Source organism: Marmota monax, unplaced genomic scaffold (genome assembly GCF_021218885.2).
Source record: "Marmota monax isolate L192 unplaced genomic scaffold, Marmota_monax_Labrador192_F-V1.1 WCK01_AAM20220418_F8-fsc00001, whole genome shotgun sequence".
Classification (NCBI taxonomy): domain Eukaryota; kingdom Metazoa; phylum Chordata; class Mammalia; order Rodentia; family Sciuridae; genus Marmota; species Marmota monax.
The window spans coordinates 59,014,433-59,041,711 of NW_026693777.1; the positions used below are offsets into that span (position 1 = coordinate 59,014,433).

Here is a 27,279-nt window from a genome sequence, read left to right on the forward strand (position 1 = left end):
AGGCCCAGTGGCCTGCCAGTGTGGTACACACGTCACCCCAACTGGAGTAGGGGCAGAGCAGATCCTTCTCCCACGCCCGGATCAGGCCCTGCCGGTGTGGTGGCCACGTGACCCCAATTGGAGTGGGGGCGGAGCGGAACCGCCACCCATGCCTACAGGGTGAGCAGACCTGTGACCAACCTGCAGATCAGGCCCAGGGGTCCACAGGCGTGGTAGGAGGGGCAGGGCAGATCCACCGCCCACGCCTCCAAGGTAGGCAGACCTGCGACAGACCGGCGGATCAGGCCCAGGAGCCTGCCGGCGTGGTACACACACCACCCTAATTGGAGTAGGGGCAGAGCAGAGTCGCCGCCCGTGCCAGGAACAGACCCAGCGTCCTGCAGGCGGGGTAGTCACGACACCCCAATTGGAGTAGGGGCAGAGCAGAGCCGCCACCCGTGCCCGAAAGGTGGGCAGATCTGCGACCGACCAGCGGGACAGGCCCAGTGGCCTGCCGGTAAGACAGACACGTCACCCCATTTGGAGTAGGGGCAGAGTAGAGCCGCCGCCCGCGCCTGCAGGGTAGGCAAACCTGCAACCGACTGGCGGATCAGGCCCGGTGGCCTGCCGGCGTGGTACACTCGTCACCCCAATTGGAGTAGGGACAGAACAGAGCCGCCGCCAGCGCCCAGAACAGGCCCAGTGACCTGCCGGCGTGGTAGCCACAATACCCCAATTGGAATAAGGAGAGAGCAGAGCTGCCGCCCGTGCCTGCAAGAAAGAAACGCAAGCAGTATGAAAAGACAAGGAAAGAAAGGACCACAAGCAATGCAGGTCAACGAAACTTTAGAAGAGGTAACAGCTGCAGCAGATGGAACGTCAGATAAAGAATTCAGGATATACATGCTTCAGATGATCTGGAGTATCAAGGAAGACATTAAACAGCAAAATCAGACAATGAAAGATCACTTCGACAATGAATTATGCAAACAAATCCAGAAAGCAAAGGATCAACTATACAGGGAGATAGAGGTTATAAAAAACAAACAAACAGAAATCCTAGAAATGCAGGAAACAATAAACCAACTTAAAAACTCAATGGAGAATACTACCAGCAGAGTAGAACACTTAGAAGATAGAACATCAGACAATGAAGACAAAGTATTTCAACTGGAAAAGAACATAGACAGCTCAGCAAGACTGTTAAGAAACCATGAGCAGAACATCCAAGAAATATGGGATAACATTAAGAGACCAAACTTAAGAGTCATTGGGATACAGGAAGGTACAGAGCTCCAAACCAAAGGAATGAGCAGTCTATTCAATGAAATAATACGAGAAAACTTCCCAGACTTGAAGAATGAGACAGAATCCCAAATCCTAGAAGCCTACAGGACGACGAATGTGCAAAATCATAAGAGACCCACACCTAGACACATTATAATGAAGGTGCCCAACATACAGAATAAGGAGAGAATTTTAAAAGCTACAAGAGAAAGGAAGCAGATTACATTTAGGGGTAAGCCAATCAGGATAACAGCTGATCTTTCAACACAGACTCTGAAAGCTAGAAGATCCTGGAATAACATATTTCAAACACTGAAAGAAAATGGGTTCCAACCAAGAATTGTGTATCCAGCGAAATTAAGCTTCAGGATGGAAGATGAAATTAAAACCTTCCACAATAAACAAAAGTTTAAAGAATTCGCAGCTAGAAAACCATCTCTTCAAAACATCCTCGCCAAAGCATTACAGGAAGAGGAAATGGAAAATAACAATGAAAACCAACAGTGGGAGGTAGGACAGTAAAGGAGGGGGGAAATAATCAAAGAGGAAAACAAACCATGTTTAGTAACAGAAATAAACAAATATGGCTGGAAGAACAACCCATATCTCAATAATAACCCTAAATGTTAATGGCTTAAACTCACCAATTAAGAGACACAGGCTAGTAGAATGGATCACAAAACAAGACCCAACAATATGCTGCCTACAGGAGACGCATTTGATAGGAAAAGACATACATAGGCTGAAGGTGAAAGGTTGGGAAAAATCATATCACTCATATGGACTTCGGAAACAAGCAGGAGTGTCCATACTCATATCAAATAAAATAGATTTCAAGCCAAAGTTAATCAAAAGGGATAAAGAGGGACACTACATACTGCTTAAGGGAACCATACACCAACAAGACATAACAATCATAAATATTTATGCCCCAAACAATGGTGCAGCTATGTTCGTCAAACAAACTCTTCTCAAGTTCAAGAGTCTAATAGACCACCATACCATAATCATGGGAGACTTCAACACACCTCTCTTGCCACTGGACAGATCTTCCAAACAAAAGTTGAATAAGGAAACTATAGAACTCAATAACACTATTAATAACCTAGACCTAATTGACATATATAGAGTATACCACCCAACATCAAGCAGTTACACTTTTTTCTCAGCAGCACATGGATCCTTCTCAAAAATAGATCATATATTATGTCACAGGGCAACGCTTAGACAATATAAAGGAGTACAGATAATACCATGCATCTTATCTGATCATAATGGAATGAAACTGAGAATCAACGATAAAAGAAGGAAGGAAAAAGCATACATCACTTGGAGAATGAACAATAGGTTACTGAATGATCAATGGGTTATAGAAGACATCAAGGAGGAAATTAAAAAATTCTTAGAGATAAATGAAAACACAGACACAACATATCGGAATCTATGGGACACATTGAAAGCAGTTCTAAGAGGAAAATTCATTGCTTGGAGTTCATTCCTTAAAAAAAGAAAAAACCAACAAATAAATGATCTCATACTTCATCTCAAAATCCTTGAAAAAGAAGAGCAAAACAACAGCAAAAGAAGTAGAAGGCAAGAAATAATTAAAATCAGAGCTGAAATTAATGAAATCGAAACAAAAGAAACAATTGAAAAAATTGACAAAACTAAAAGTTGGTTCTTTGAAAAAATAAACAAAATCGACAGACCCTTAGCCATGCTAGCGAAGAGAAGAAGAGAGAGAACTCAAATTACTAGCATACGGGATGAAAAAGGCAATATCACAACAGACACTTCAGAAATACAGAAGATAATCAAAAACTATTTTGAATCCTTATACTCCAATAAATCAGAAGATAGTGAAGGCATAGATAAATTTCTTAAGTCATATGATCTGCCCAGATTGAGTCAGGAGGATATAGACAACCTAAACAGACCAATATCAACTGAGGAAATAGAAGAAACCATAAAAAGACTACCAACTAAGAAAAGCCCAGGACCGGATGGGTATACAGCAGAATTTTACAAAACCTTTAAAGAAGAACTAATACCAATACTTTTCAAGCTACTTCAGGAAATAGAAAAAGAGGGAGAACTTCCAAATTCATTCTATGAGGCCAACATCACCCTGATACCTAAACCAGACAAAGACACTTCAAAGAAAGAAAACTACAGACCAATATCTCTAATGAACCTAGATGCAAAAATCCTCAATAAAATTCTGGCGAATCGGATACAAAAACATATCAAAAAAATTGTACACCATGATCAAGTAGGATTCATCCCTGGGATGCAAGGCTGGTTCAATATACAGAAATCAATAAATGTTATTCACCACATCAATAGACTTAAAAATAAGAACCATATGATCATCTCGATAGATGCGGAAAAATCATTCGACAAAGTACAGCATCCCTTTATGTTCAAAACTCTAGAAAAACTAGGGATAACAGGAACATACCTCAATATTGTAAAAGCAATCTATGCTAAGCCTCAGGCTAGCATCATTCTGAATGAAGAAAAACTGAAGGCATTCCCTCTAAAATCTGGAACAAGACAGGGATGCCCTCTCTCTCCACTTCTCTTCAACATAGTTCTCGAAACACTGGCCAGAGCAATTAGACAGACGAAAGAAATTAAAGGCATAAAAATAGGAAAAGAAGAACTTAAATTATCACTATTTGCAGATGATATGATTCTATACCTAGCAGACCCAAAAGGCTCTACAAAGAAACTATTAGAGCTAATAAAGGAATTCAGCAAAGTGGCAGGATTTAAAATCAACACGCATAAATCAAAGGCATTCCTGTATATCAGCGACAAATCCTCTGAAATGGAAATGAGGACAACCACTCCATTCACAATATCTTCAAAAAAAAATAAAATACTTGGGAATCAACCTAACAAAAGAGGTGAAAGATTTATACAATGAAAACTACAGAACCCTAAAGAGAGAAATAGAAGAAGATCTTAGAAGATGGAAAAATATACCCTGTTCATGGATAGGCAGAACTAACATCATCAAAATGGCGATATTACCAAAAGTTCTCTATAGGTTTAATGCAATGCCAATCAAAATCCCAACGGCATTTCTTGTAGAAATAGAGAAAGCAATCATGAAATTCATATGGAAAAATAAAAGACCCAGAATAGCAAAAACAATGCTAAGCAGGAAGTGTGAATCAGGCGGTATAGCGATACCAGACTTCAAACTATACTACAGAGCAATAGTAACAAAAACAGCATGGTACTGGTACCAAAACAGGCGGGTGGACCAATGGTACAGAATAGAGGACACAGAAACCAATCCACAAAACTACAACTATCTTATATTTGATAAAGGGGCTAAAAGCATGCAATGGAGGAAGGATAGCATCTTCAACAAATGGTGCTGGGAAAACTGGAAATCCATATGCAACAAAATGAAACTGAATCCCTTTCTCTCGCCATGCACAAAAGTGAATTCAAAATGGATCAAGGAGCTTGATATCAAATCAGAGACGCGCCGTCTGATAGAAGAAAAAGTTGGCTACGATCTACAGTCGGTGGGGTCGGGCTCCAAATTCCTCAATAGGACACCCATAGCACAAAAGTTAATAACTAGAATCAATAAATGGGACTTACTCAAACTAAAAAGTTTTTTCTCAGCAAAAGAAACAATAAGAGAGGTAAATAGGGAGCCTACACCCTGGGAACAAATCTTTACTCCTCACACTTCAGATAGAGCCCTAATATCCAGAGTATACAAAGAACTCAAAAAATTAGACAATAAGAGAACAAACAACCCAATCAACAAATGGGCCAAGGACCTGAACAGACACTTCACAGAGGAGGACATACAGTCAATCAACAAGTACATGAAAAAATGCTCACCATCTCTAGCAGTCAGAGAAATGCAAATCAAAACCACCCTAAGATACCATCTCACTCCAGTAAGATTGGCAGCCATTATGAAGTCAAACAACAACAAGTGCTGGCGAGGATGTGGGGAAAAGGGTACACTTGTACATTGCTGGTGGGACTGCAGATTGGTGTAGCCAATTTGGAAAGCAGTATGGAGATTTCTTGGAAAGCTGGGAATGGAGCCACCATTTGACCCAGCTATTCCCCTTCTTGGTCTATTCCCTAAAGACCTAAAAAGAGCATGCTACAGGGACACTGCTACATCGATGTTCATAGCAGCACAGTTCACAATAGCAAGACTGTGGAACCAACCTAGATGCCCTTCAATAGACGAATGGATAAAAAAAATGTGGCATTTATACACAATGGAGTATTACTCTGCATTAAAAAATGACAAAATCATAGAATTTACAGGGAAATGGATGGCATTAGAGCAGATTATGCTAAGTGAAGCTAGCTAATCCCTAAAAAACAAATGCCAAATGTCTTCTTTGATATAAGGAGAGTAACTAAGATCAGAGTAGGGACGAAGAGCAGGAGAAGAAGATTAACATTTAACAGGGATGAGAGGTGGGAGGGAAAGGGAGAGAGAAGGGAAATTGCATGGTAATGGAAGGAGACCCTCAGGGTTATACAGTGGAGGAGATAGAGAGAGAGGAGGGGAGGGGAGGGGAGAGGTGGGGAGGGTGGAGGATGGGAAAGGCAGCGCAGCACAACAGACACTAGTATGGCAATATGTAAATCAATGGATGTGTAACTGATGTGATTCTGCAATCTGTGTATGGGGTGAAGGTGGGAGTTCATAACCCACTTGAATCAAAGTGTGGAATATGATATGTCAAGAAATTTGTAATGTTTTGAACAACCCACAATAAAAAATTTAAAAAAATAAAAAATAAAAAAATAAATAAATGAACTTCATCCCCTTAAAAAAGAATGTTGACTCTGGAGCCAAACTGCCTGGGTGTGAGCCCCAGCCCTGTGTTTTGTGAGAGGTTAATGAACTGTGCAGGGCAGACAGGAAGTGCATGGTAAGTATGAGCATCATTATAATTAAAGAAGCCACTCTGCTAACCTGTCAGGCAAACAAAAGTTTGTGAGAGGAGCTTCAGAATCCCTGTGTTGCACCCTCCAGCTCACCTGCCACTGCATTGAGTGCAGGGTGCACGTGGGTGGTGTTTGATGGCTCAGCCACGTCCCCTCCTCTGCAAGTGCCCCACCCCAACCATCAACAGGGCAACATCCACTATTATTCTCTGTCTCCTTTAGGTCCTCCTGGGTTCTCTGTGAGGCTTACTTAGGAGCTGCCCCTATTTGCAGAGCTCTTCATCAATATATGGAATATTTACAGAACACAGCAGTTTTGATTAAGCAGTTCATTTTCACTGGAGACCGGGGGATTGTACTGTGTCTCTTCCTGAGTTATTCTTGGCAAGGCAGCCCTTGCTCTTAGCATACAATTCTTTACATTCTAAAACCTAGAGTAAGAAGAACTGTAGTGAACAGAGCAGATGGGATTCCACTTTACCTTTCCCCCAACAGCTTCTCAGTGGATCCACCATAGTATCTTTGCTATTTGCTTCTTGCTGTCTTTTATTTTTCTCTTTGGAAACTGGCTGTGTCAGAGGAAATAAATAAATGCAAGAGTGTGTGAAAGGAGCATGAGAAGGAGGGTTGAGAAACCTGGATTTTAGATTCAGGTTGACAAATGTTTTAACTTTGTGGGGCAGTTTATTTTCTAATTTATTAAAAGAAGGGACTGGCTATAAAGTGCCCCATTACATTCATTCCACAGATTTTAACCAAAGACCCTATGTACTTTAAGAAAACCCATAAGTAAAATCATGCATGACTTATGTCTGCACAGAATAGAATGGAAGGAAACACAACAAAAATTTGAAAGGTCACCTCTGGGGGATGGGAATCAGCGACTCTGATGAGTGCAGCAGGACATCACGTGGTTCTCTCCTTTCCTGCATCATTGCGTCTCTGTTTTCCTGCATCTGCATACTCTAGTTCCTCAAGGTTGGGGGCTGATGTTTGGGAAGGTGAGAGAGGTTTCAGGAAAGGAAATTGCAAGAGCAAAGGCCTGAGGCAAAAGCGTAAGGGCCTTGCCTTCCTCAGGGGGGTGAGAACTAGCCTTAGGTCACAATACCCAACAAAGAGTGTGGGACTGCAGTTCTTCAGGATGTGGGTACCGTGGAAATCTGTCTGTGAATAGAATTTCTTCAAGTGTGTTCCATGGAACATCAGTCCCAGAAATGCCTGGGGGAAAAACATGCAGAGGATCAGCTTGCTCCAAAGTCATTGAGTCTGCAGCCCACCATATATCATATGTCCCTTTTAGAGATTTAAACACACAGTAGCCTGCTAGGGGATCTCTCTGGCCAGCAGGAAACCTGATACATGTTGTTTAATACAACCCCCAACTTTATGTGGCCACAAAACTCCTTTTTCTGTAAAATTCCTGTTAATATCTCAAGAAACTGTGTGGGATCAGGAAAAGCTTCACAGAGGCAATTTTTTTAAAACTGAATTTTAAAAGCTTAAAATAAAGGAGAAAATACTAAACAAGGGAAAAGAGGAGAGAAAATTTGTTTGGGTCTGGAGGGCTTTGAGGAAAGTAACAAAAGAAGGACCAACTATATTTCCAAAGAAAGTCCAGAACCTTCTTTTTGTCTGTAGTGCCTTTCTTTCCAGCTCATCCCTAAAGGCTAGAAAGAGGCCGTGATGGCTGTGATAGTGGCCCAATGGCTCAGAACCACAGGAAGGAGACTGAGGATATTAAAAGTCAAAGAGTGGTCAGGTGCAGTGGCCCACACTTGAAATCTTAGTGTCTTGGGAGGCTGAGGAGGAGAATTACAAGTTCAAAGCGAGCCTCAGCAATTTAAGGAGGCCCTGAGCAGCTCAGAGAGAACTGTCTCTAAATAAAATACAAAAAGGGCTGGATGTGGTTCAGTAATTAAGCACCCCTGGGTTCGATCCCTGGTACCTAAAAATAAATAAATAAATAAATAAATAAAAGTGCAAGAGTGAAGGTTCCCCTCCTCCTGGTATTGGCTCACTGTGACAAATTTTTCCCTAGGAAGGCAGAAAGATGAAATTATCCTGTTAATTGAATTCAGCAAATAGCCCGCCACTGTGCAGGCTGTGTGCTGGGTGCTGGGAGCACACAGATGCGTAAGACATGTATATCTAATAGTCATGAAGTGAGCCAAGAAACAAAGAGCTACCCAGATGTCCACACAGGGGCCTGAGTGGCACAGAGAAAGACCCTCCCCTGACCAGCTGTCAAGAGAGCTTTCCACACACTCTAGTTCCTCAAAATTGAGGGCTGATGTGCAGGAAGGCAAGAGAGGCTCTATATGAGGAAATGAAAGGGCAAAGGCCTGGAGACAGGGACTTCCGGACAACTCTGGTTGCAGCGGCACCTTACAGGGTGGGGAGGGTATGAACAGAGCAGGCTCAAAGCAGATCCTGCAGGAAAGCAGTGCTCATGTTCACGCTACAGTGAGCTGCACTCGCCCACAGTAGGAGGGGAAGGAAGAAGGAGGAGTGGGAAAGGACTCAGCAGGGGTGAGCCGGTGCCTGGAAGAAGAGGGATCCATGAGCTGGATGAGGAAGGCATCCAGAGCCCGTTGGAGGTGGAGGTGGGAGGACAAGTTCAGTCCTCAGCCAGTTAAATAGGCTATATAAGAAGACCAGGCATGAGGATGACCATGATCGGGGTCTGGATGATGAAGAAGATGACTATGACTCTGTCATCTCTCCCTCTTTCTCTCCTGCTTGTGGGAGTTCGGGTCAGGATTGAGGTGGCAAACAATGATCAGAAGACAGAGTTGTTGTGTATTCTGCAGAAGGCACCTGGGGCAGGCAGGGTGGGGCTGGCCTCCCCATCTATCCCTGACATCCCCGCAGCATTCATCCTTCTTCAAAAGACTGGTTGGGCTTGTCCCACTGGGCCCTGCCCCACTACCTGCACCCAGAACCCCAGTGGTCCATATTCAGGGTCCCTGATTCTCCTCTCTTCCTGAGATTCTCTCTGCCTGACCCTACATGTCCCACCCAGATGCTGCCTCAATATCCCCCATCCCAGTTTCCAAGTAGCCAGGGATGAGCCACCTCCCTGCAGAGACAGAGAACCAGTGACACTACAAGCAAACAAGGCCACACTGGAAATAGAACACCAAGACACTGTCCCCTTAGGATGCACTACCTTCAGGGTCAATGTTGAATTCTAGTAACATGATCCCTGGAGCATTTTCAAATCCAGACACACAGGAGCCTTGTTCCAGCCTCACTGTGGGCCAAGGCTCCCGGCTCACCTCCAGCCTTGCACTGGCTCTGACTGCTGCCCTGCTTAGTCTTGGCAGGCAGCACCCAACAGGCCCAGGCTTTGCAGCCACAGAGTGCTATCTGCAAGCTCTGCCACTCAGCCTCAGGTTCCTGCTTGCCTGCTTCTGTTTTGACGTGCTCCTGCTCCTTCCTGTCCCTGCTAACCCCTCTGAATGCCATTTCCTCTGCCAAGATCTCAGGTATTACCAAGGTCCATCCCCATCTTCACTGATCTTTGTCCCTCAGCAGAGCCCACATTATAGCCACTTATGTCTGGGACAACTAGATAGGAGCTGCTTGTTTTAAAGACTTCCCAATTTCCTCCTGAGTTCCATTTCTTCCAAAGAGCCTGGCACATCTTAGCTGCCAGTGTGAACTGTGAGTTCTCAGAGATGCCGATGGCACTTTCCAACATTTGTCACTTTTGACACATCTAAAATATGCTTGCTCCTAGCACTCCATGAACACCAGGCCAGATGGCTGCGAAAGCCTCAGTTTCTCAAAGGCCTCCAAGAAGCCCTGGGGAGGGTATAAAGCACAGATTCCTGACTGAGAGGCACCAGCTTCTCTCCCCCTCTCTGCACCCCTTCCAAAGCAAAGCCAATGGAGTGGGCACCACTGCGTTTCAGCACAGCCCTGGCAACAGGACTTCTCAGCTCCACGCCAGCTTCCTTCCTTAGAATTCTTTGCACCTTGACTCCCCGTGGCTCCAAGCACTTTGTCATCTTCCAGGCCTAGTTCTGCCAGAGAGGAAATTTCCTCTCTGGGAAGTTCCCTACAAGGCTACCATCATCCCTTGAGTCATCTTTGCTCTCTCAGGTCAATCTTGGAAACAGACTGACCTAATAATCAGCTATTCCACAGCAGAAGTCAAGAGCCCCTGGGGCCAAGGTGAGTAAAGGTAGAGCTCAAGGCTTGAGGTCCAGATATCTAGCTAGGCAAGCAGCTGAGAGGATAGGGAGGCTGAGTGGCACCTGTTGCTCCACTGTGAATTGAACTGCTGAGCTACATCCCCAGCCCTTTTTATTTTTAATTTGAGACAGGTCTAGTTAAATTGCTGAGGCTGGCCTTGAACTTGCAATCCTCTTGCCTTAGCCTCCCGAGTTGCTGCCACTGCACCTGGCTTAAAATTATTTTTTTTTTAGAGAGGCAAGTATTCACATGGCTTATAGATTAAAAGAATACATAACAGACTATATTTGTAAAGTCTTATCCCTCACAATGTTTTCATCCATTCCATCTCCCCATTCTCCCACTGGTGGGAACATCTTGTATCTTTCCAATGTTTCTTTACGTAGATAAAAACAAATTTGAATTCATTGACTTATCCTCCCACCCTTCCACAAAAGGTATCTAGATAACATTCTAGGCCTTATTTTTGTCACCTCCACAACACATTCTAAAGATCCTTGTAAATCAGTACAGGGTGTTTCCTCAGTCCAACCGCAAAGTGTTCCATTGAGGGATGTGCCCCAGTTTAGTTATAGGGACTCTCCACGGACACTGGAAGGTATTTTAGCATTACAGACGATACTGCTATGGATGATCCCGCCTTCATTTTATTTCATAATGCGCAGACAGAGTCACAGGGTAAATTCCCAGGAGATAAATGCTGGGGAAAGAGTCAGTCCGGTTGTACCTCCCATGGTTGTTGTTCAGTCCGGTTGTTCTCCACCAGTGTAGTACCATTTTGCACTCCTGTCTGTCTTGCCATCAAGGGGTGTGGCATTTTAAATTGTTTACCAATCTGATAGGTGAAACCTATGCCTCCATACAGCTCTAACTTGAATGTTTCCTCTGAGGACTGGGGCCAAGGATTTCTTCACGTGTTAAAAGTTCATCTTTCTTTCTTTCTTTTTTCTTTCTTTCTTTCTTTCTTTCTTTCTTCCTTCCTTCCTTCCTTCCTTCCTTTCTTTCTTTCTTTTTTCTTTCTTTCTTTTTTTTTTTGTGTGTGTGTGTGAAATATCTCTCTGTGCCCATGGCTCATTTTTCTAGGGGTTTTCGGGCTTATTCTACTTGATCTCTAGGCATTCCTTATGTATCAGGGAGATTATAGCCCTTCGTATTATGAGCTGCAATTGTTTTTCTCACTTTATTATTCATCTTTTGGATGTACTGATGGTATTTTTATTTTATTCAGAAATTTTTTTTGTTTGAGCTAATGTAGCCTAACTTATTAATCTTTTACAAGTTCTGGATTTTGAGTTATAGAGGTTCTTGCTCAAAAGTTTACAAAGAAGTTCACCTATTTTTCCTCTAGCTGTGTTATGGTTTCCATTGTTTCATTTTAAAATTTGATCCATCTGGGGCTTTTCCTGATATATGGTGTGAGGTATGGATTCAATTTTATCTTTCTTTTTCCAGGGTTCCCAATACTTATTTTTAAAGCCCATCTTTACCCCATTCCACTGATTTGAGATGATATGTCTACCAAATATTGAATTTAAATTATGTATTTGGGTGTTCTTTATATATGTTCTGCTTCTTTGCTTTGTCATCCAAGCACCAGTATACACAGAATCATTTAATCATTGAGTATGTCTTAATATGAAATAAGCCAAGTCTCCTCAAATAGGATTTTTTAAAAAAAATTTTTCAGAGCTTCTCTGGCCATTACTGACAAGCTGACCTCTGTCACTGGGGTTCCATCTTGCCCACTGCCAGGTTTTAATTCTCTTTCCTACAAGGAAGCCAACATATCTTAGACTTCCAGCCAGAAATAGAGGCTAGCACAGTTTGCTCCCCAAACGAGGCAGAGGCAGAGATTCAAAATCCTCAGAGAGAGTCTCACTTGGGCTTATTCATGCACCCACTGGAGACTGGTGAATTGGAGAAAGTCCAAGTGGGAGATCTATGTCTTCTAGAAGCTTCCGCTTTGCTCTGAAGATGCTCAGCACGATCTTCTGGCCCATCCAATCTGCTGAAATAAAAGTGATCCCATATTAGCTTGATAGAGTTATCCTATAGAGTCTGATGTTCTATCTCCTCATCACCTGTGACTGGTGGTGTGGGAAGGACTCTTCAAGAAGAAAGATGTTGTAATAGCAATATCAATCATCACTTCCAGAACCACCAGTACCACACTGCCACCTCTGCTCACTGAGCACCTGCTATACACCAGGCATTGTGAAAGGTATTTTGCACCTTTTTCTCATTTACTTATCACCCTCTGAGAAAGCTTCTGTAAACTTGCCCAAAATTATACCTCATTAGTGGCAAAGCCAAGCTTTGGATCCTAGCCCAGATCCAAAGCTCATATTCATAACCACTGGATAAGTTGTTCTCCAAATGATCTGCCACTCTGGGTTAATACAGATTCCAAAACCTACTGAATCAGTTGCCCTGGGCATGACGCCCAAGAGTCTGCATGTTAAGCACATGAATACATGAGAACCTCTGCTCTCAAATGCAGAAGATTAGGCAAAGTATAAGGGAGACTGAGAGGAAATGTATTCACTTAGCAAGTGGTGTAAGGGCAGAAAGTTGGCTGAGTGAGTTTTGCAATCAGATCTGTTTTTATTTCCCCTTTGCAGAGAGCATTGACCCTGGAAGTTCCTCATTTGGACAGAACACCATGACTACAGCACCCTAGATGGTAGAGGTGGGGACTCAGCAGAGTAAGCCTCTGATCTGCCACAAAAAGTCAATAGACTACTATTGCCCAAAAGAACCAGGCCTGAGAGGGGATGTATGGCTGAAATTCTCATCCCAAAGAGGGGCCTCTTTTTCCCAGTGCCACACCATGAATCTAAAGCAAGGGAATACCTAAAAGGGGTGCACATAATTCATAGAACGGGACTAAATAGGCCAGCAAAGGCCTTGATGGATAACTACCTGTGAGTATCTGAAAGGAACTATGGGTTCCACAAGGAAAGAGACCTTGGATAAGTTTTTAAAGGAAAGGGAAATATGCATTGAATGCCACACCCTGGACTGGATATTTCATCAAGTTCCATCCAGTTTTCATAGCTACCTTATGAGATAGGTCTTCACATTTCCAATTAGGAGAAGGAAGCTGAGGCTTTCACAGTTCTCAAACAAGCTTCCCAAGGTCACACAGCTAACTAGTGCTGTTCCAAAGCGTCCTTTCTACTACACCACCCTGCCTCTGCAGTCGCTCCCAGTGTGGCCTGGAAATAGTTGGGGTACATGTCCGTGGTCTGAAGGGGTCAGACAGCAGTCAGCTGGGCCTCCAGACACAAGCAGTGAGGGGAAGACATAGGTCCAAAAGAGTGTCTTCAATATAAGTGGAGCAAGTGTCCAGGAAATGTGTCATCTCAGAACCTGGACATATGGAGGAAGAGGTAGAAAACTGGTTCAGGCTCTTGGTTTGATATTTTAGTGAGCTGTGGACCTTGGGTCATTCACTGACATCTTATTTCTTCATCAGGAACATGCTGGGAACAGCTGGGCTCCAGACCCCAGGGACTAGCAAGTCTCCAGAGAGAGGAAAGGTTCCAAGGGCCTCAGGAAAGCCAAGGTGCAGGCTGTGACCGTGACTCAAGCTCTGTGGGTCTAGAGGTGACCACACTGGCCACACACAGGATTGTGCTCCCACCACATTTCATAGTCCTTACTCCCATCAGGAACAGTCTTTGATTGGAACTCAAGATTATCTGGGGACCTTGTACACTGCCTACCAACAGGGTCCCCCTGGATGCCTTTTTACTAGATTCCCTTTGGCTGGGCAGATGTGCTCTTATTCCTCAGCCATGATAACAGTTACCAAACTGTGGAACAGTTGTTTATTTACTTGTCTCCAAAATAAGACCATGATCTTGAAAGCATGGTCTGTCTCACTCACTGTTATATTACAACGTTAAGCACAACCCCAACCACATGGCAGGTGCTCATGAAAGTTTGATGAATGAAAGAACTAATGCAATCATAGTGGGGCTCTAGTACCTGAGAGCATACCCAACTACCAGGTCCCTAGCAGGGAAGCCCTAGGGTGGTTCATGGAATGGATCAGGCCCATTTCCTCATCAGGCAGTCCCAGATGATCTCCCTTATGTTTTAGCTCACAAGTCCCATGGATTGCTTCTGCCTTAAAGACTAACCTTGGGGCTATTTGTCCAAGTTAAAGCCCAAAACTTTCCTTGCATTGCAGGTATTTACCTTTGCAAAGCATAGAACCTGCTTCCAGCTCAGGGGAGGGGACATTCCTAAGGAACAAAGCCAGGTGTTCCCAGGTCACCCCTGTTCTGGCTCTCACTTTTCTTGTGGCCTAATTAACTCTGGCCTCAAAAACTTACTTCTCCATAGCATCTTTAACTTACTCAAGGTCAGTACTGAGGTAGTGCTAAGACTTGAATATCTCTGAACCAAAAGGACTCTGGGAGTTTTGCCAAACTTCTTGGTTTTCCAAAGGTGAAAACTGAGACCCAGCTGGTTTGGAAAAAGCTGTGGCAAAAGTCCTGCTCCAGCTGACTCAAGAGCTGAGGCTGTCTTGCCACCCCACTGTGAAGACCTCAGAGTGCTCCACCCAGCCCCACAGGGTCCCACTGAGGAAACAGACCTAGAAAATGAAATGGCTTGCTCAAGGTCAACCAGAACAAAGTCACACAGTCCTCAGGCAGCTACAAGGAGTGGAATCGTTTGGGGTGTGTAAGCCATATTGCCCATGAGGGCCAAGGCAGCAGCCCCCAAAAAACTTGTTCAGTGCTTGTCTCATGTGAAATGCCTTCAGGTCAGGCTCTTGGTTCTCCTACTAAGTCACCACACCTGCAGGGCAACACAGCCACATTATACCACGTAGCACCAAAGTAAAAAGACTTGTTTCAGCAACTCCATGGTCAGTGTACTTCCTGTAGGGGCTGAAGTCCTGGCAAAGGAGGTTTATGTGTCTGTCCCAACTGGAGACTTAACGTCCTGACTACAAAGGAGCTGCCTTCAGCTCTCAGTGGCTTGGGTTGTGCTACAGAGTGGTACTTGGGTTCAAATTCCACCTATGCCTCTGCCCCATAGGCTGTCTAACCTCCCTGAGCATTAGTGTCTTCCTTGTAAGAAGGAGATGAGAATAGCACTGACTCCCAGCATCGAGCATGAAACGGGCTGTTTGTGCAGGTGGTTTAGCGGAAAGGGAGGTTGGGAGCAGATCTTAGTCAGACTGGGTTGAGCTGGAGGTCCAGCTCACTGGCATCCTGTGTCCTGGGAAAAACACTTAGCCTCTCTGAGACCCAAGTTTCTTTGGGAATAAGACATACCTTAAAGGGGTATTATAAGGATGGGAAGAAGACATGTCCAGGGACTAGACGGAGTAAGTGAGAACTCCACAAACAGCTCTTTACTTTGAATTGAGCTTGGCCTCCCCAGGTCCACCCATCTCCATATCACCTTTAAGGGGACCTTGTATGGTGTTCATGGGTTTCCTGGGTTGGTGGTATGTGTGGCTGACACCCTGTCAAGGACTTGCCTGTAAGACATCTTTAACTCCTACAGGCAAACGTGATCTCTATTTAACCAAGAAACTGCCCACCTCGTCATTCATCCCAGTGAACATCCTAGTCATTCCCTATAAGGGAAAGATCTCTTTGTGAAATTCAATGCAGCTTATTAATGTCAAAGATTAGAAACACTGCCTGTCCTGTGATAGAGAAGTGGACACATAAATTATCACACATCCCTTCTGTGGAATATTACTCAGCCTTTACAAATGATGAGCCCGAACACCTTAGCAACATGGAGAGATGTTATATTATTACATCATGTGAAGTGAAAAAAGCAAAAATCATTACGTCTGCACAGTTGTGTGAAAGTACATTTGCTTCTAGACACAGAATAGGAAGAGAAAATTAAAAGTCAGCCCATTGGGATGATGAGCTTGTGAGTGTGTTTTTTAAACTGTTTCTCTGCATTTATGCAACACACACGTTTTTTAAAAGAATAGGGAAAAATCCTGATGCTCACTCTAGAAATGATTTAGCTGAAGGCAAGTTTCATGTGTGGAAAAGAGTCCAGTACAGAGTAAGTATTCAGGAAGCATATTGATGGAGAAAAGAATGAATGATGAGCTGGGGATGTGTCTCAAGCGGTAACGCGCTCACCTGGCATGCACGGGGTGCTGGGTTCGATCCTCAGCACCACATACAAATAAAATAAAGATGTTGTGTCCACCGAAAACTGAAAAATAAATATTAAAAAATTCTCTCTCCTCTCTCTCTCTCTTTAAAAAAAAAGAATGAATGAATGAATAAATAAGAGAATAGACAAGTGAAGAGAACACACCCACCCCAGCGGGGCACTGCAGACCTCAGACCTAAGATAAAGTATGTTCAGGGGTTTAGTAGAGTGTGTAGCGTGGGGTGAACAGTTGACATATGTCAACCACTCATGCAATCACCAGGCACAGACTGAAGTAGATCCGGCCTAGGAAAAGCCACCAGGGTCTCTGCTAAAAAGATACAGTGTCATAGACAGGTGCTGGCCTTGAGTGCTCTAATTTCCTCTCCTGTCCCTAAGGAGCTGCATGAGCGTGGGTGGGTGGGTGGGTGTGCCTCTTGGGCCTCAGTGTCCTCATCTTTTCCCAGGACGGTCATTCATCAAGGTGTTACTTGGAGTTTACTTCTCCACCCCCACCATTTCTTAGCTTGGAGATGTTTCTAGGACTGAAAGCAGAAGCCATTTGAATCCAACCTACTTTCCCATCTTTTGTGAAAGAATAAACTTGCCAAAACAATTATCCTAAGACAATCTGGGCAGGGTAGGAGGCAGGGATGAGAAAGAGTGGATGCTTAACTCCCCGCTGGGGAAGGGACAAGGGCTGGTGACACCCAGAGGAGCAAGAACCAGCCAGGCTTCTAAATTGCTCCTGTGGGAGGAGGGCGTGGCTTCGGCCGCCACCCTGCACTTCTCACACCTCAAGCACAAGCCCAAAGAATTTCTGAAGCAAGCATGCAGCAGGTGTATCTCAGAGCCGAGCCTGATGGAAACAATGACCAACACAGAATGACCTTTGCGCAAAGCAAGGGTGAAGAAACTGGTAGGAACATAGTCCCCTGCAAGTTGCTATACAAAAAAGTTAAAGAAATGTGTTACCTGTCATTCGCCAAAAGTTTTGTGAGCTAACATCTCACACAGTGGTGGGTTTAAATTTCTAACAGGTGCTTTCTCTCCAAAAAAAAATCAAATTAAAATAAGTAATCAAATTAAATTGAAAACTTGATTTTTTAGCTTATGCCAATTTCTATGGTGTAAATACTAGCACATGCCAATTTCAAACTCCCAATGTTAAGTTACAGAACATGGAAAAATGGGAAGAGATGCACACAGTTGAGAGCCAGCTCCTGCTCATCACTGAGACTCATAGATCAGAACTCTGTCTAGAAAGCTCTCAAAGATCTTTCCCAATAGTATAATTCTGGGATGCTAGATTGTGGCTAATTAGTAATAGCAAAAGCCATTCACTTTATCCAGTGTGGTCTGCTTGACAAGTGGACCTGTTGGACCCTCCTAAGAACACCCCTCCTCAAAAAGAAGCCAGCTTCTTTGTCAATAAGTAAATAGACATATTCTGCGTTAAATCCACTCACTCTTTTCATTAAATGGTCTTATGACCAAAGACAAACCGTGCATTGTCCCTAAGGATTTCCAAGAAGAATCTATAAATTTTGCCATCAAGTTGTTTTAAAACAATATATTTTAGTCTATAACTCATAATATTCCTATAAGGTAGGCATTAATGTTAGTCTCATAAGTGAGACACAGAGAAGTTAAGTAGCTAATGGCACACAGCCTAAGAAACAGAATGGTGACCAAACATGCTGACTCCAGAGCCTTGGCTCCTAACCTCCCCAGAGTGGTGTGTCTCACTGTGCAGTAACAAGTCACACACAAGGTGTGGGCCCATTTGGGTCTCTTCATCCATGGGGCCAGATTGAAAAGGAGACAGCAATCTTCTCTTCTTTCCTCGTTTGGGTGTAAGGTACCCAGTTCATCTTCTGACAGCTGTCCATGGAGAGGGAAGTGGCTCTCATTCTCCTTTTATAGGCACAAGCACTGCTGATACTAAAGCAGTACGTACCCTACCTGCCAACACCCCAGTGCACTTGTCTCCAGCAGGAACTCCACGAGGAGGGTGGTGCTGGGCTGAGGTAGGACTCCGTGCTCCTAGGTCCTTGACTGCTAGACCATCTGACAATGCCTTAAACTGCATAATTAGGTCCTCTGCCTCAGCCCTCCTCTGCTCCTTGGAAGCCTCACCTGGTCATTGTATAGGTCATACCTGAGATGAGGAGGAGAAAAAGGTCACATGAAACTCAAAGCCAGGGTCTGGACAGTCATTAAACATCCAAACAAAAATCTGAAACAAGAACTCAATTAAATTAATTTACTAATCCAAACAGCACTTGGCAAACTAATTTTAAACCAAGGTCCTCTACTCCAAGAGCAGGTCTAAGACCTGAGATGATCCAGCTCCTGTGGAACTTCCCCTGATTGACTGTGATCAGATGCCAGCACACAACCCCCTCAGCTGGGCAAGAACCCTCTTAGAGTAACCTCTGGGAAGGAAGGGGGAAATCTCATCCGAGGATGAAGCTGGCATAAAACAGTTCTGCCAGGTGTTTCAGGAGTGAGATGTTTTAGTTGTTGTTTTACTGGTCCCCTCATTAGTTTAGGGATATTTCCCATAGACAGCTGTCCTCTGTGATTCAGGACATATTTCCCTTCAGCAACTATGGAGCTTAGTTGGCAACATTAGTCTTTATGGGACATGGAACATCAGCCCTCTGAGCTTTACACAGGGATGGGAAGAGTCCCAAAACATGGAAGGGGTGTGGGTTGAGGCTTTTGTCCTCCATCACAGAAGAAATATGTTAACCCGGATGCCAGGAAAGGTGAGTTCTTTTAATTCTGCCATTAATTCGATGTATGGGGGTGGTGGGCAGGAGACATTAGAAAAATTAGTAACTACATTGTCCAAATTGAGGAACTGAGGCAGAGAAATGTTTTCAAGATCATAAGTGGGAGCCTGGGACATCAGGTCAGGCCAAAATTCAAGATGGCGGGAGTGGGAGAAACATCCCTCACCATATATACTCTTGAGCAGAATGTACTTATCATGAAGCACAGTTCAGCAGCAGCTTGAAGCTAAATTCATGAAGGTCCAGCAGAGACTAAATTCTCACATGAGCTTTTTTTCCTTCTACCAACACTCAAGAAATTCTGAAGTCACCATTGCCCACCTGCAAATCATTGGCCTCACCACAGCAGCCAGGGTCAGAGCTGCAGCTACATTAATCTCATAGGATTGTTCCATCACGAGCAGAGAACATGACTTGGAGAGTGTTCAGGGAAATTGTGAAATTATGGTCTTCCAGAGGCCCCCTGCCAGGTCTGGGAATATTTTCAGCAGTGCATGTTTACAAAGCAAAATCACACACACGCGCGCGCGCACACACACACACACACACACACATTAGCAAATTAAATAATGAAAGTAAAGATGTACAAACAACTCTGTGAGAGGCATATTAACACCTGGGGCTCCTGTCTCAGGCACTTGTGTCCTTAGCATCAGTCAGTACATGGCAAGCGCTGACAGCAGTCAACTGAGCAGAAGCATCCAGCACAGGCATCGCCAGCACAAGGCAGAGCCTGACTCCAATCAGGGTCTCTAACGCCAGGTGGCCCAGCTCATTTGCCTGCAGTCACTCACCTGATGATGTCCTTACCCAAAAGAAAATGAAATAATTTGTTCTTGTACGAAATATACAAGCCCTCAATCCTGAGAGCTGACTTAGGAATAGAGAAATCACTTGCTGCAAGGAATCTTATATTAGAAATGTAATGACTGGGCCCAGCTTCTCCTTCGGACTAATTTTGAGGATAATTTTTCTGCCCTAGGAACTTGCTGTCCTACAGAGGACAAGCCAAGCTGCCTGGCCTGTCAGTTCCTTTTCCTGGATACAGAGACTGATTCCCTTGAAGGATTTGACTTCTTACCTTGTTAATATTCCCCCTCTCAACGTCATAGCATCAGGGGCTGGGGTTGTGGCTCAGTGGTAGAGCACTTGCCTTGCATACATGAGGCACTAGGTTCGATCCTCAGCACCACATAAAAATAAATAAGTAAATAAAAATATTGTGTCCAACTACAAATAAAAATATATTTTAAAAAAACCACAGCATCATCCCCAAATTCTTCCCGCTGGTGTGCCTTTATCTCTCCTGAAGACACAAAAAAAATGACAATTTTGGAAGATATGCCTGAAGACGGTGCATCTCCTATATATCTCCTCCAATGTGGAAACAATTTCTTTACTATTAACAGAATCCTTTGTTTTCCTTGCAGCTTACCATAATGTTGTCGTGAGGTTTAAATGAGTCAATACAAATAAGATTGTTAGAAAAGTGCTTGGCACAGGAAGAGCACTTGGCATACACTAGCCTTAAAAATGCTGAAAACCAATGTGGATATGTGTGTGCCTATAAAGAGATATCAATTGGATCAGACCTAATGAACTAACGAGTCTGTTTTATGAATATATACTAAGAAAATGCTCATAGATGTAGACAAAGATTTATTTATAAAGATGGTCATCAGTGCATCGGAGCATTGTAATAGAGGAAAAAAACTAGAAACAACCAAAATTTCCAGCAATAATGGAACAGGTAAATCTATTATGCTGCTTTTCAAAAGCATGTTTTTGAATAATTTTTGGTACTGTAAGAAAACTATAATGATAGGTAAAGAGGGATTAAGAGCATTTATATACTATGATCTCAGCTTTGAACTCTCCAAATAAATATCTATGGAACAATACCTCCATAAAAAAAATATCAGAATGAAAAATCCCAAATGTTATTTGTGTTTTGTCTAATAAATAAATTTATTCATTTCAGCACTTATTGTATATTTGTAATATACAACAAGCATCTTTTAATTATACAAAGAGAAAAATAATAGAACAGTTGAGAGTCTATTGTAACACCACAATTTTTTTTTTAAAGGATAAAGTTTTAGACCAAGCCAGGGCAAGGGGTAGAAAAGATCATTCTGAGGCACAGTCCTCTGTAGTTGGTGACCCCCTGGACAGGGGAGAGAGGACATTAAGTTCCTCCTAGCTTCCTAGCTTGATCAACAGCATGGATGGATGATGATTTTATGAACCACAATAGGAAACACAGGAAGAATGGGTTGGGAAGGAGGAGAATACATTGTTTGGCTTGCTTGAGTTTGCAGCACACTAAGGATCCCCAGATGGAGAAGCCCAGTCAGGAGCTGGCTGTATAAAGGCTTGGGGAAGAGATCTCAGTAACACCTGGGTGTGGTACCCCACAGTGAGTCCTTACCTGAGGATGCACAAGTGCTCTGTGTGTCCCAAGAAAGGGATACTCAGACTCTGCTACTGTGGAAGGTGAGACACTTGAGCTCCGGATCACCACCCCTTCTTCCCAGAATATGGCTGCTTCCTCAGAGGTAGCAAAGAGTCCCTCAGAGACTTGCAGTAACTGAAATGCATTTGCACTGCTCCCACTGAGGCTTGCTAGGCTCCCTGAGTCAACCACATCAAACTCACTGCTGTATATTTTGTAGAAATGGTGCTCAAAACAACAGCCCCTGCCTCATCCAAGGACCTCTTTGTACAACAACGCCTAGGGAAACCGTCCCAAGTTTCAGGACCAGGAAAGTGTGAGGCCCTGGACATCAGGGATCCTAGAACTGCTCCAGTTTTCCTCTGCACTAGAAAAGAGCCTGGCACAGAGAAAGCACTTGATGTATACTAGCTTAAAACGCACTGGAAACCAGTGTGGGTATGTGGGCATCTCCAGCCAATAAGAAGCCCAGAACAATATCTGTCTGTGGCCCATCTTCAGCAGCCTTGTAGGATCACGTGGTGTTCATTCAGGGTGTTAATAATATTTCTGTCTTTGTTGTTTTACTGTCCTTATTTTCTCTTTGCCCCAGTTTCTTCAACTATGAATGTTTGTGAACTACTTAAAGTCAATTTTTTTTCTTCCATATCATTCCCACCCATCCATCTTCCTTCTCACTCCTGGAGTTGCTGGAAGTTATTCTACTCCTCTTCTCTACAACAGCCCTCCAACTCTGATATCCACTAAATCTTAATTTTTTAGGCCCCAGAGCCCCAGTGTCTTCAATAATTTCTTATGGATATGAGCTCCTAAAGAATCATTCATCCTTCTATACTTGACAGGTGCCTCCTGGTCTCCAGGGGTCTCCCTAAAGCCCCTGCTCACTACAGCAGCAGTGGTCAATGGCTGAGTTTCATGCCTGCCTCATGCACAGGGCTGGGGACCCCTGAAAGGCAAAGGCCACGCCCCTTGGCCTCCAGCTAGTACAAGGCCAGGGCCTGGGCCTAATGGATGCCTAATTAGTGTTTATTGAAGAATGAACAAATGAGTACACACCTAAACGGTACTGTATGTGCAGCTTCCTCACACACCTTCAAGAAAGCCAAAGGCCCCAGAAGGGCCCTGCTCTGCTGCATTGTTTGTGGCCTTTCCAATTGACACTCTTCCATTGTGTCTCCCATAAAGTCTTGAGGCCCTTCAGAGCTTGTTCTCACAGCTAAATCCAGAGTAAATACACATAAGACAGAATTTGTCCTGTGAGGTCCCCAGGATAAATATTCACAGATAGGAAGGATTTCACAGATCAAAAATGCAAGATGCTGGGGCTCCAATCAGCATGTATTTTCCGAACACACCTTTCCATAGGTGCTAATTATGTGCCAGGCATTGTTCTGAGCTCCTTACAAATATCTTATTTAATCCTCATAACAACCCCATGAGATAGGTACTATTTTTATCCCCAATTTATTTTCATATTGTCCTCTTAGCATTAAAAAACCTGTCTTGAAATGAAGGAGTCACTTCTCCATCACTGATAAAAGAAACTTAGTTATAGTAGATCCAATGTACCAATAACGGGCAGGCTGAATGTGAGCCTTTGATCTGAGACCTAGATCCCACAGAACACCACATCCCTCATCCACTGAGTGTTAGCACCAACCTTGTGTTCAGGGCTACTTCCCGTGAGTTCCTACCCTGGTGGAGGAAACTCAAACCTAAGCAAACCAGCCTAGAGCTAGGTGCAGCAGTGTGCACACCTGTAATCCTAGCAACTCCAGAAGCTAAGGCAGGAGGATCACAAGTTCAGGGCCAACCTCAGCAACTTGGTGAGACTCTGTTTGTAAATAAACAAAGGAATTGCTTATTCCTGCCAGGCAAGTGCATTAGGACCAAGGACACGGTACAGGTCTGTTTTGATGTCAAAACAACAGCCCCAGCCTCATCCAAGGACCTCTTTGTACAACAACGCCTAGGGAAACCGTCCTAAATTTCAAGACCAGGAAAGTGTGAGGCCCTGGACATCAGGGATCCTGGAACTGCTCCAGTTTTCCAGCAAGGGGAGTAATTATCTCTGTGTTCTTGGAGGGTGTGATGCTTCGGCTGTTTTAGTGGATGGACCAGAGTTTCAGGTGGAGAAACAAAGGTGGGGGAAGTGAGACTGCCAAGGTAGGAGGGTGTGAAACAGCACTGGGGCAGCTGTTGGAGGCACAGTGAAGGGAGGGGAAGAATTGGGAGTGAGGGACAGTCATTCAGGTTGTGGCCGTGGCTGCCTGCCAAGAAACTTAAAGTCACTGAAAGATGTAGTCATCTCTGTTCTAGAAAGATCCTTGAAGCAGCTGCATGAGGGAAGAGGGAGAAGACCAAACAGAGAGAGACCAGTGAGGAGGCTGTTTCAATAGCCCAAGCAAAAAGACTGTGTGTGGAAATGAAGGCACTAGATTCTAGGGATACTTAGGGACACTAGACTTTGGACTGATGGGGAAGCTGACAGAGACGTGCAAGATGACACTTGTGCTTTTGTCTCGGAAGTCCAGAGGGAAGGGGAGAGGGCTGAGAGCTGGCTTTCAGAGGTTGAAGACAAGCCAGGAAGTGAATAAGCTTGGGGAAGGCCAGCTGGGCCACAGACATTTTCTTTCATTCTCTCAGAATGGTTAATTCAGATTCTCGCTCACATCTCTTTAAATAAAACATGATGCATTTCATTCTGTCATCATAGTGAAAAATCATTGCCCTTTGCTGGGAATTAATAACCTTTGGAATTAATAACCTTTGGGTAGGAAAATTGGTTTCATTAATACCTCCCCTTGCACTTGGTAGGTTCATCATCTCTTGGCCCTGCTGTCCCCTGAAACCAAAAACCCAAGACTTATTATTTGAGTAGCCTGCATGATTTTATGCTCAGAAAGAATGATCGGGGTCCTTAGTAATTGGACTGAATTAAGTCACTGACTAAAAATGTCAGCGTGGCTATGTGTCTGCCTCTCAGCCACAGGGGAGTCCACCCTCTACCAAGAGGGAGGGCAAGAGCTTCCTCCTGTAGCTCTGGGCCTGATCCCTAAGCTTGGCAGGAAGATGTCACCCATCTTTATGTGCCACTCCATGGAAACATGGCACCTTCCCTGTCATTTAGACCAGAGAGCCCAGGCTCCCTAGCATCCCGGCCCTGCATGCTCTGCTGCCCACTGGCCTCCTGCCTTGTTATGGCCACAGATGTTCACACCTCTGAGGCTTTCCTCTTGCTGTTCCCTCTGCTCAGAAAGCCCACTGCCTTCCCCAAACACATGCCTCTATCACCCTTCAAGGCCAGGATCAGCTCCCCACTCCCTGAAAAGCTGTACCTGAATGCCCTCTCCTTTACCAATATATTACATCCTTGGTGATCCTCCCCACCCCTACCCCAGCCAGGCTCTTCTATGCCAGGCTTGCGTGATATGGGGTGTCTGCAGTGAGAACAGGCTGCAGTGTCGTCTAATTAAGATGCTCTCTCCACTCTCTTCCTAGCACTGAAAGACAGACCTGGGTTCCCATCCTGACTCTACCCAGTTCTGGGCAGTGAGATTCTAGATAAGGGGTTCACCTTCTCCAAGACTGGGTCCCAATGCTTCACCTACACTCCCCATCCCCCAGAGCTATTCCTCTACTCCTGACTGACTGGTCACTGGGATGACAGGGTGGAGGATTAAAGGATCTAACCTCCCTCCGGCCCCTATGTTGGGTCCTTCTAGATCAACCTCCATCACCTGGCTATTCAGCTACAAAGGCTCTGTTGGATTCCCCAAAGCTGCAACTCATGCTGATCTCTGACACCTCACAATAACAGAAGCCAATTTTATATTCCAGAGCTGATTGGGAGAAGATCTCGAGCTGTCGAAACAAAGAAATCTTTGCAGGAGACAGAGACCAGATTCTTGCTCTTCAAAGATGAAACCAACAAGGGCTGTCAGATCCGGCTCAATCACCCAGACACACTGCGGGAGTGCGGCTTCAATTCCTCGCTGCCTTTGGTGGTGATAATCCACGGGTGGTCGGTAGGAAACATGGACGTGCCTTTTTCTCTTTACTTTCTCGTTTGCTTTTTTCTTCCTGGTATGTTCGATTTTTAATAAAAAGATAGGGCTCTGATGATAACAATGTAGTGTTTCTAAAGAACATGCTGGTTTGCCAAGTGCTTCCCTACACATTATCTCATTGGTTATTTCAATTCCATGAGTGAACAGGGCAAGGAAAATATAATTAGCTCCATGTTTTAAATAAAATGTGGCTCAAAGAAATCATGCAGCTCATTAAGGCCCTGAAGGGACTGCAGCCTGTGCAGGTGGAAGGTCCTGCCTGAATCTCCATATTTCACCAGGAGAGGCAGGAAGCAAAAGACATGGGGTCCTCATGAAATCTAGTGCCGTAAGGGTTAAATCCAGCAGCAAATAACAGACCTAAATTAGTAGTGATTCAAATAAAACAGGAGTTTGATTCCATTTTACACAATGATCCAGAGAGATGTCATTCAAAACTGGCTAGACAGCGCTGGTCAATGAACTCCTCAAGGTTCCAACTCCTTCAGGCCCACTGCTCTGCCACCTTAGAGTGTGGCCCTTGCACTCATGGTCCAAACTAGCAGCATGTGCTCTCAGCAGCCTGTGGATGACCCCAAGGCTGGCAGACAAGCAGATGTCAGCAGGAACACCAGCCACCACATCTTGATTCCAGGCAGCAATATAGTAAAGGAGGTATACAGGGCTCAAGAAGCAAGGTTTAAAAAAAAAATAGCTCTATTTAAATATAATTCACATAGCATATAAATCATCTGTTTGCAGCTAACAATTAAGGAGTATTTTTTTTAATTCACCTCCCAGAAGCACCTGTGCAATGCTTCCAGTTATATCCATCAGCCACACCTAGGTGGAAAGGTGACTAAGAAGTGCAGCCTCTTAGAGAAAGTGTAGCCTGCCGGGCATGAGTATGCATGCCTATAATCCCAGCAACTCAAGAGACTGAGGCAAGAGGATTGCAAGTTCAAGGCCAGCCTCAGCAGTTTATTGAAGCCCTAAGCAATTTAGCGAGATCAGGGGTAAAGCACCCTTGGGTTCAATTCCCAGCACCAAAAAAAGAAAAAAAAAAAAGAATGTATAGCTTTCTGGTGGTGCTAAACATCCTATTACTATAAAGAAGAGAAAGGATATTGTGGGCAGAGTGAAGTCAAACCCTGTGAGGACTGTCTGGTCTCCAAAAGGAAACTGCCCCCCAATTCCAATCCACCAATGATTTGAAGTTCAGCTCACACATTGAAGCCTCTAAAAATTCTGGCATCTCTTTCATGACTTGGAAAACTTTTTATGCCATTTTGTTGAAAAAAAAAAATGCCCTTAAAACCCTCATCTAGGGCTGGGGCAGTAGTTCAGTGGTGGAGCACTTGTGTGGCATGTGTGGGGCACTGGGTTCAATCCTCAGCACTGCATAAAA

General features: G+C 44.2%; 1 protein-coding gene across 3 annotated transcripts in view; it reads left to right on the forward strand.

Moving 5' to 3' along the window:
* The window catches only part of Lipc (lipase C, hepatic type), a 137,554-nt gene that overhangs the window by 84,943 nt on the left and 25,332 nt on the right, over positions 1-27,279 (forward strand). For all 3 annotated transcript variants that reach the window (XM_046461492.2, XM_046461493.2, XM_046461491.2), the window contains exon 2: positions 25,663-25,850. In XM_046461492.2, coding sequence (XP_046317448.1) covers positions 25,663-25,850 — 188 coding nt within the window. The remainder of the gene's footprint in view (positions 1-25,662; positions 25,851-27,279) is intronic.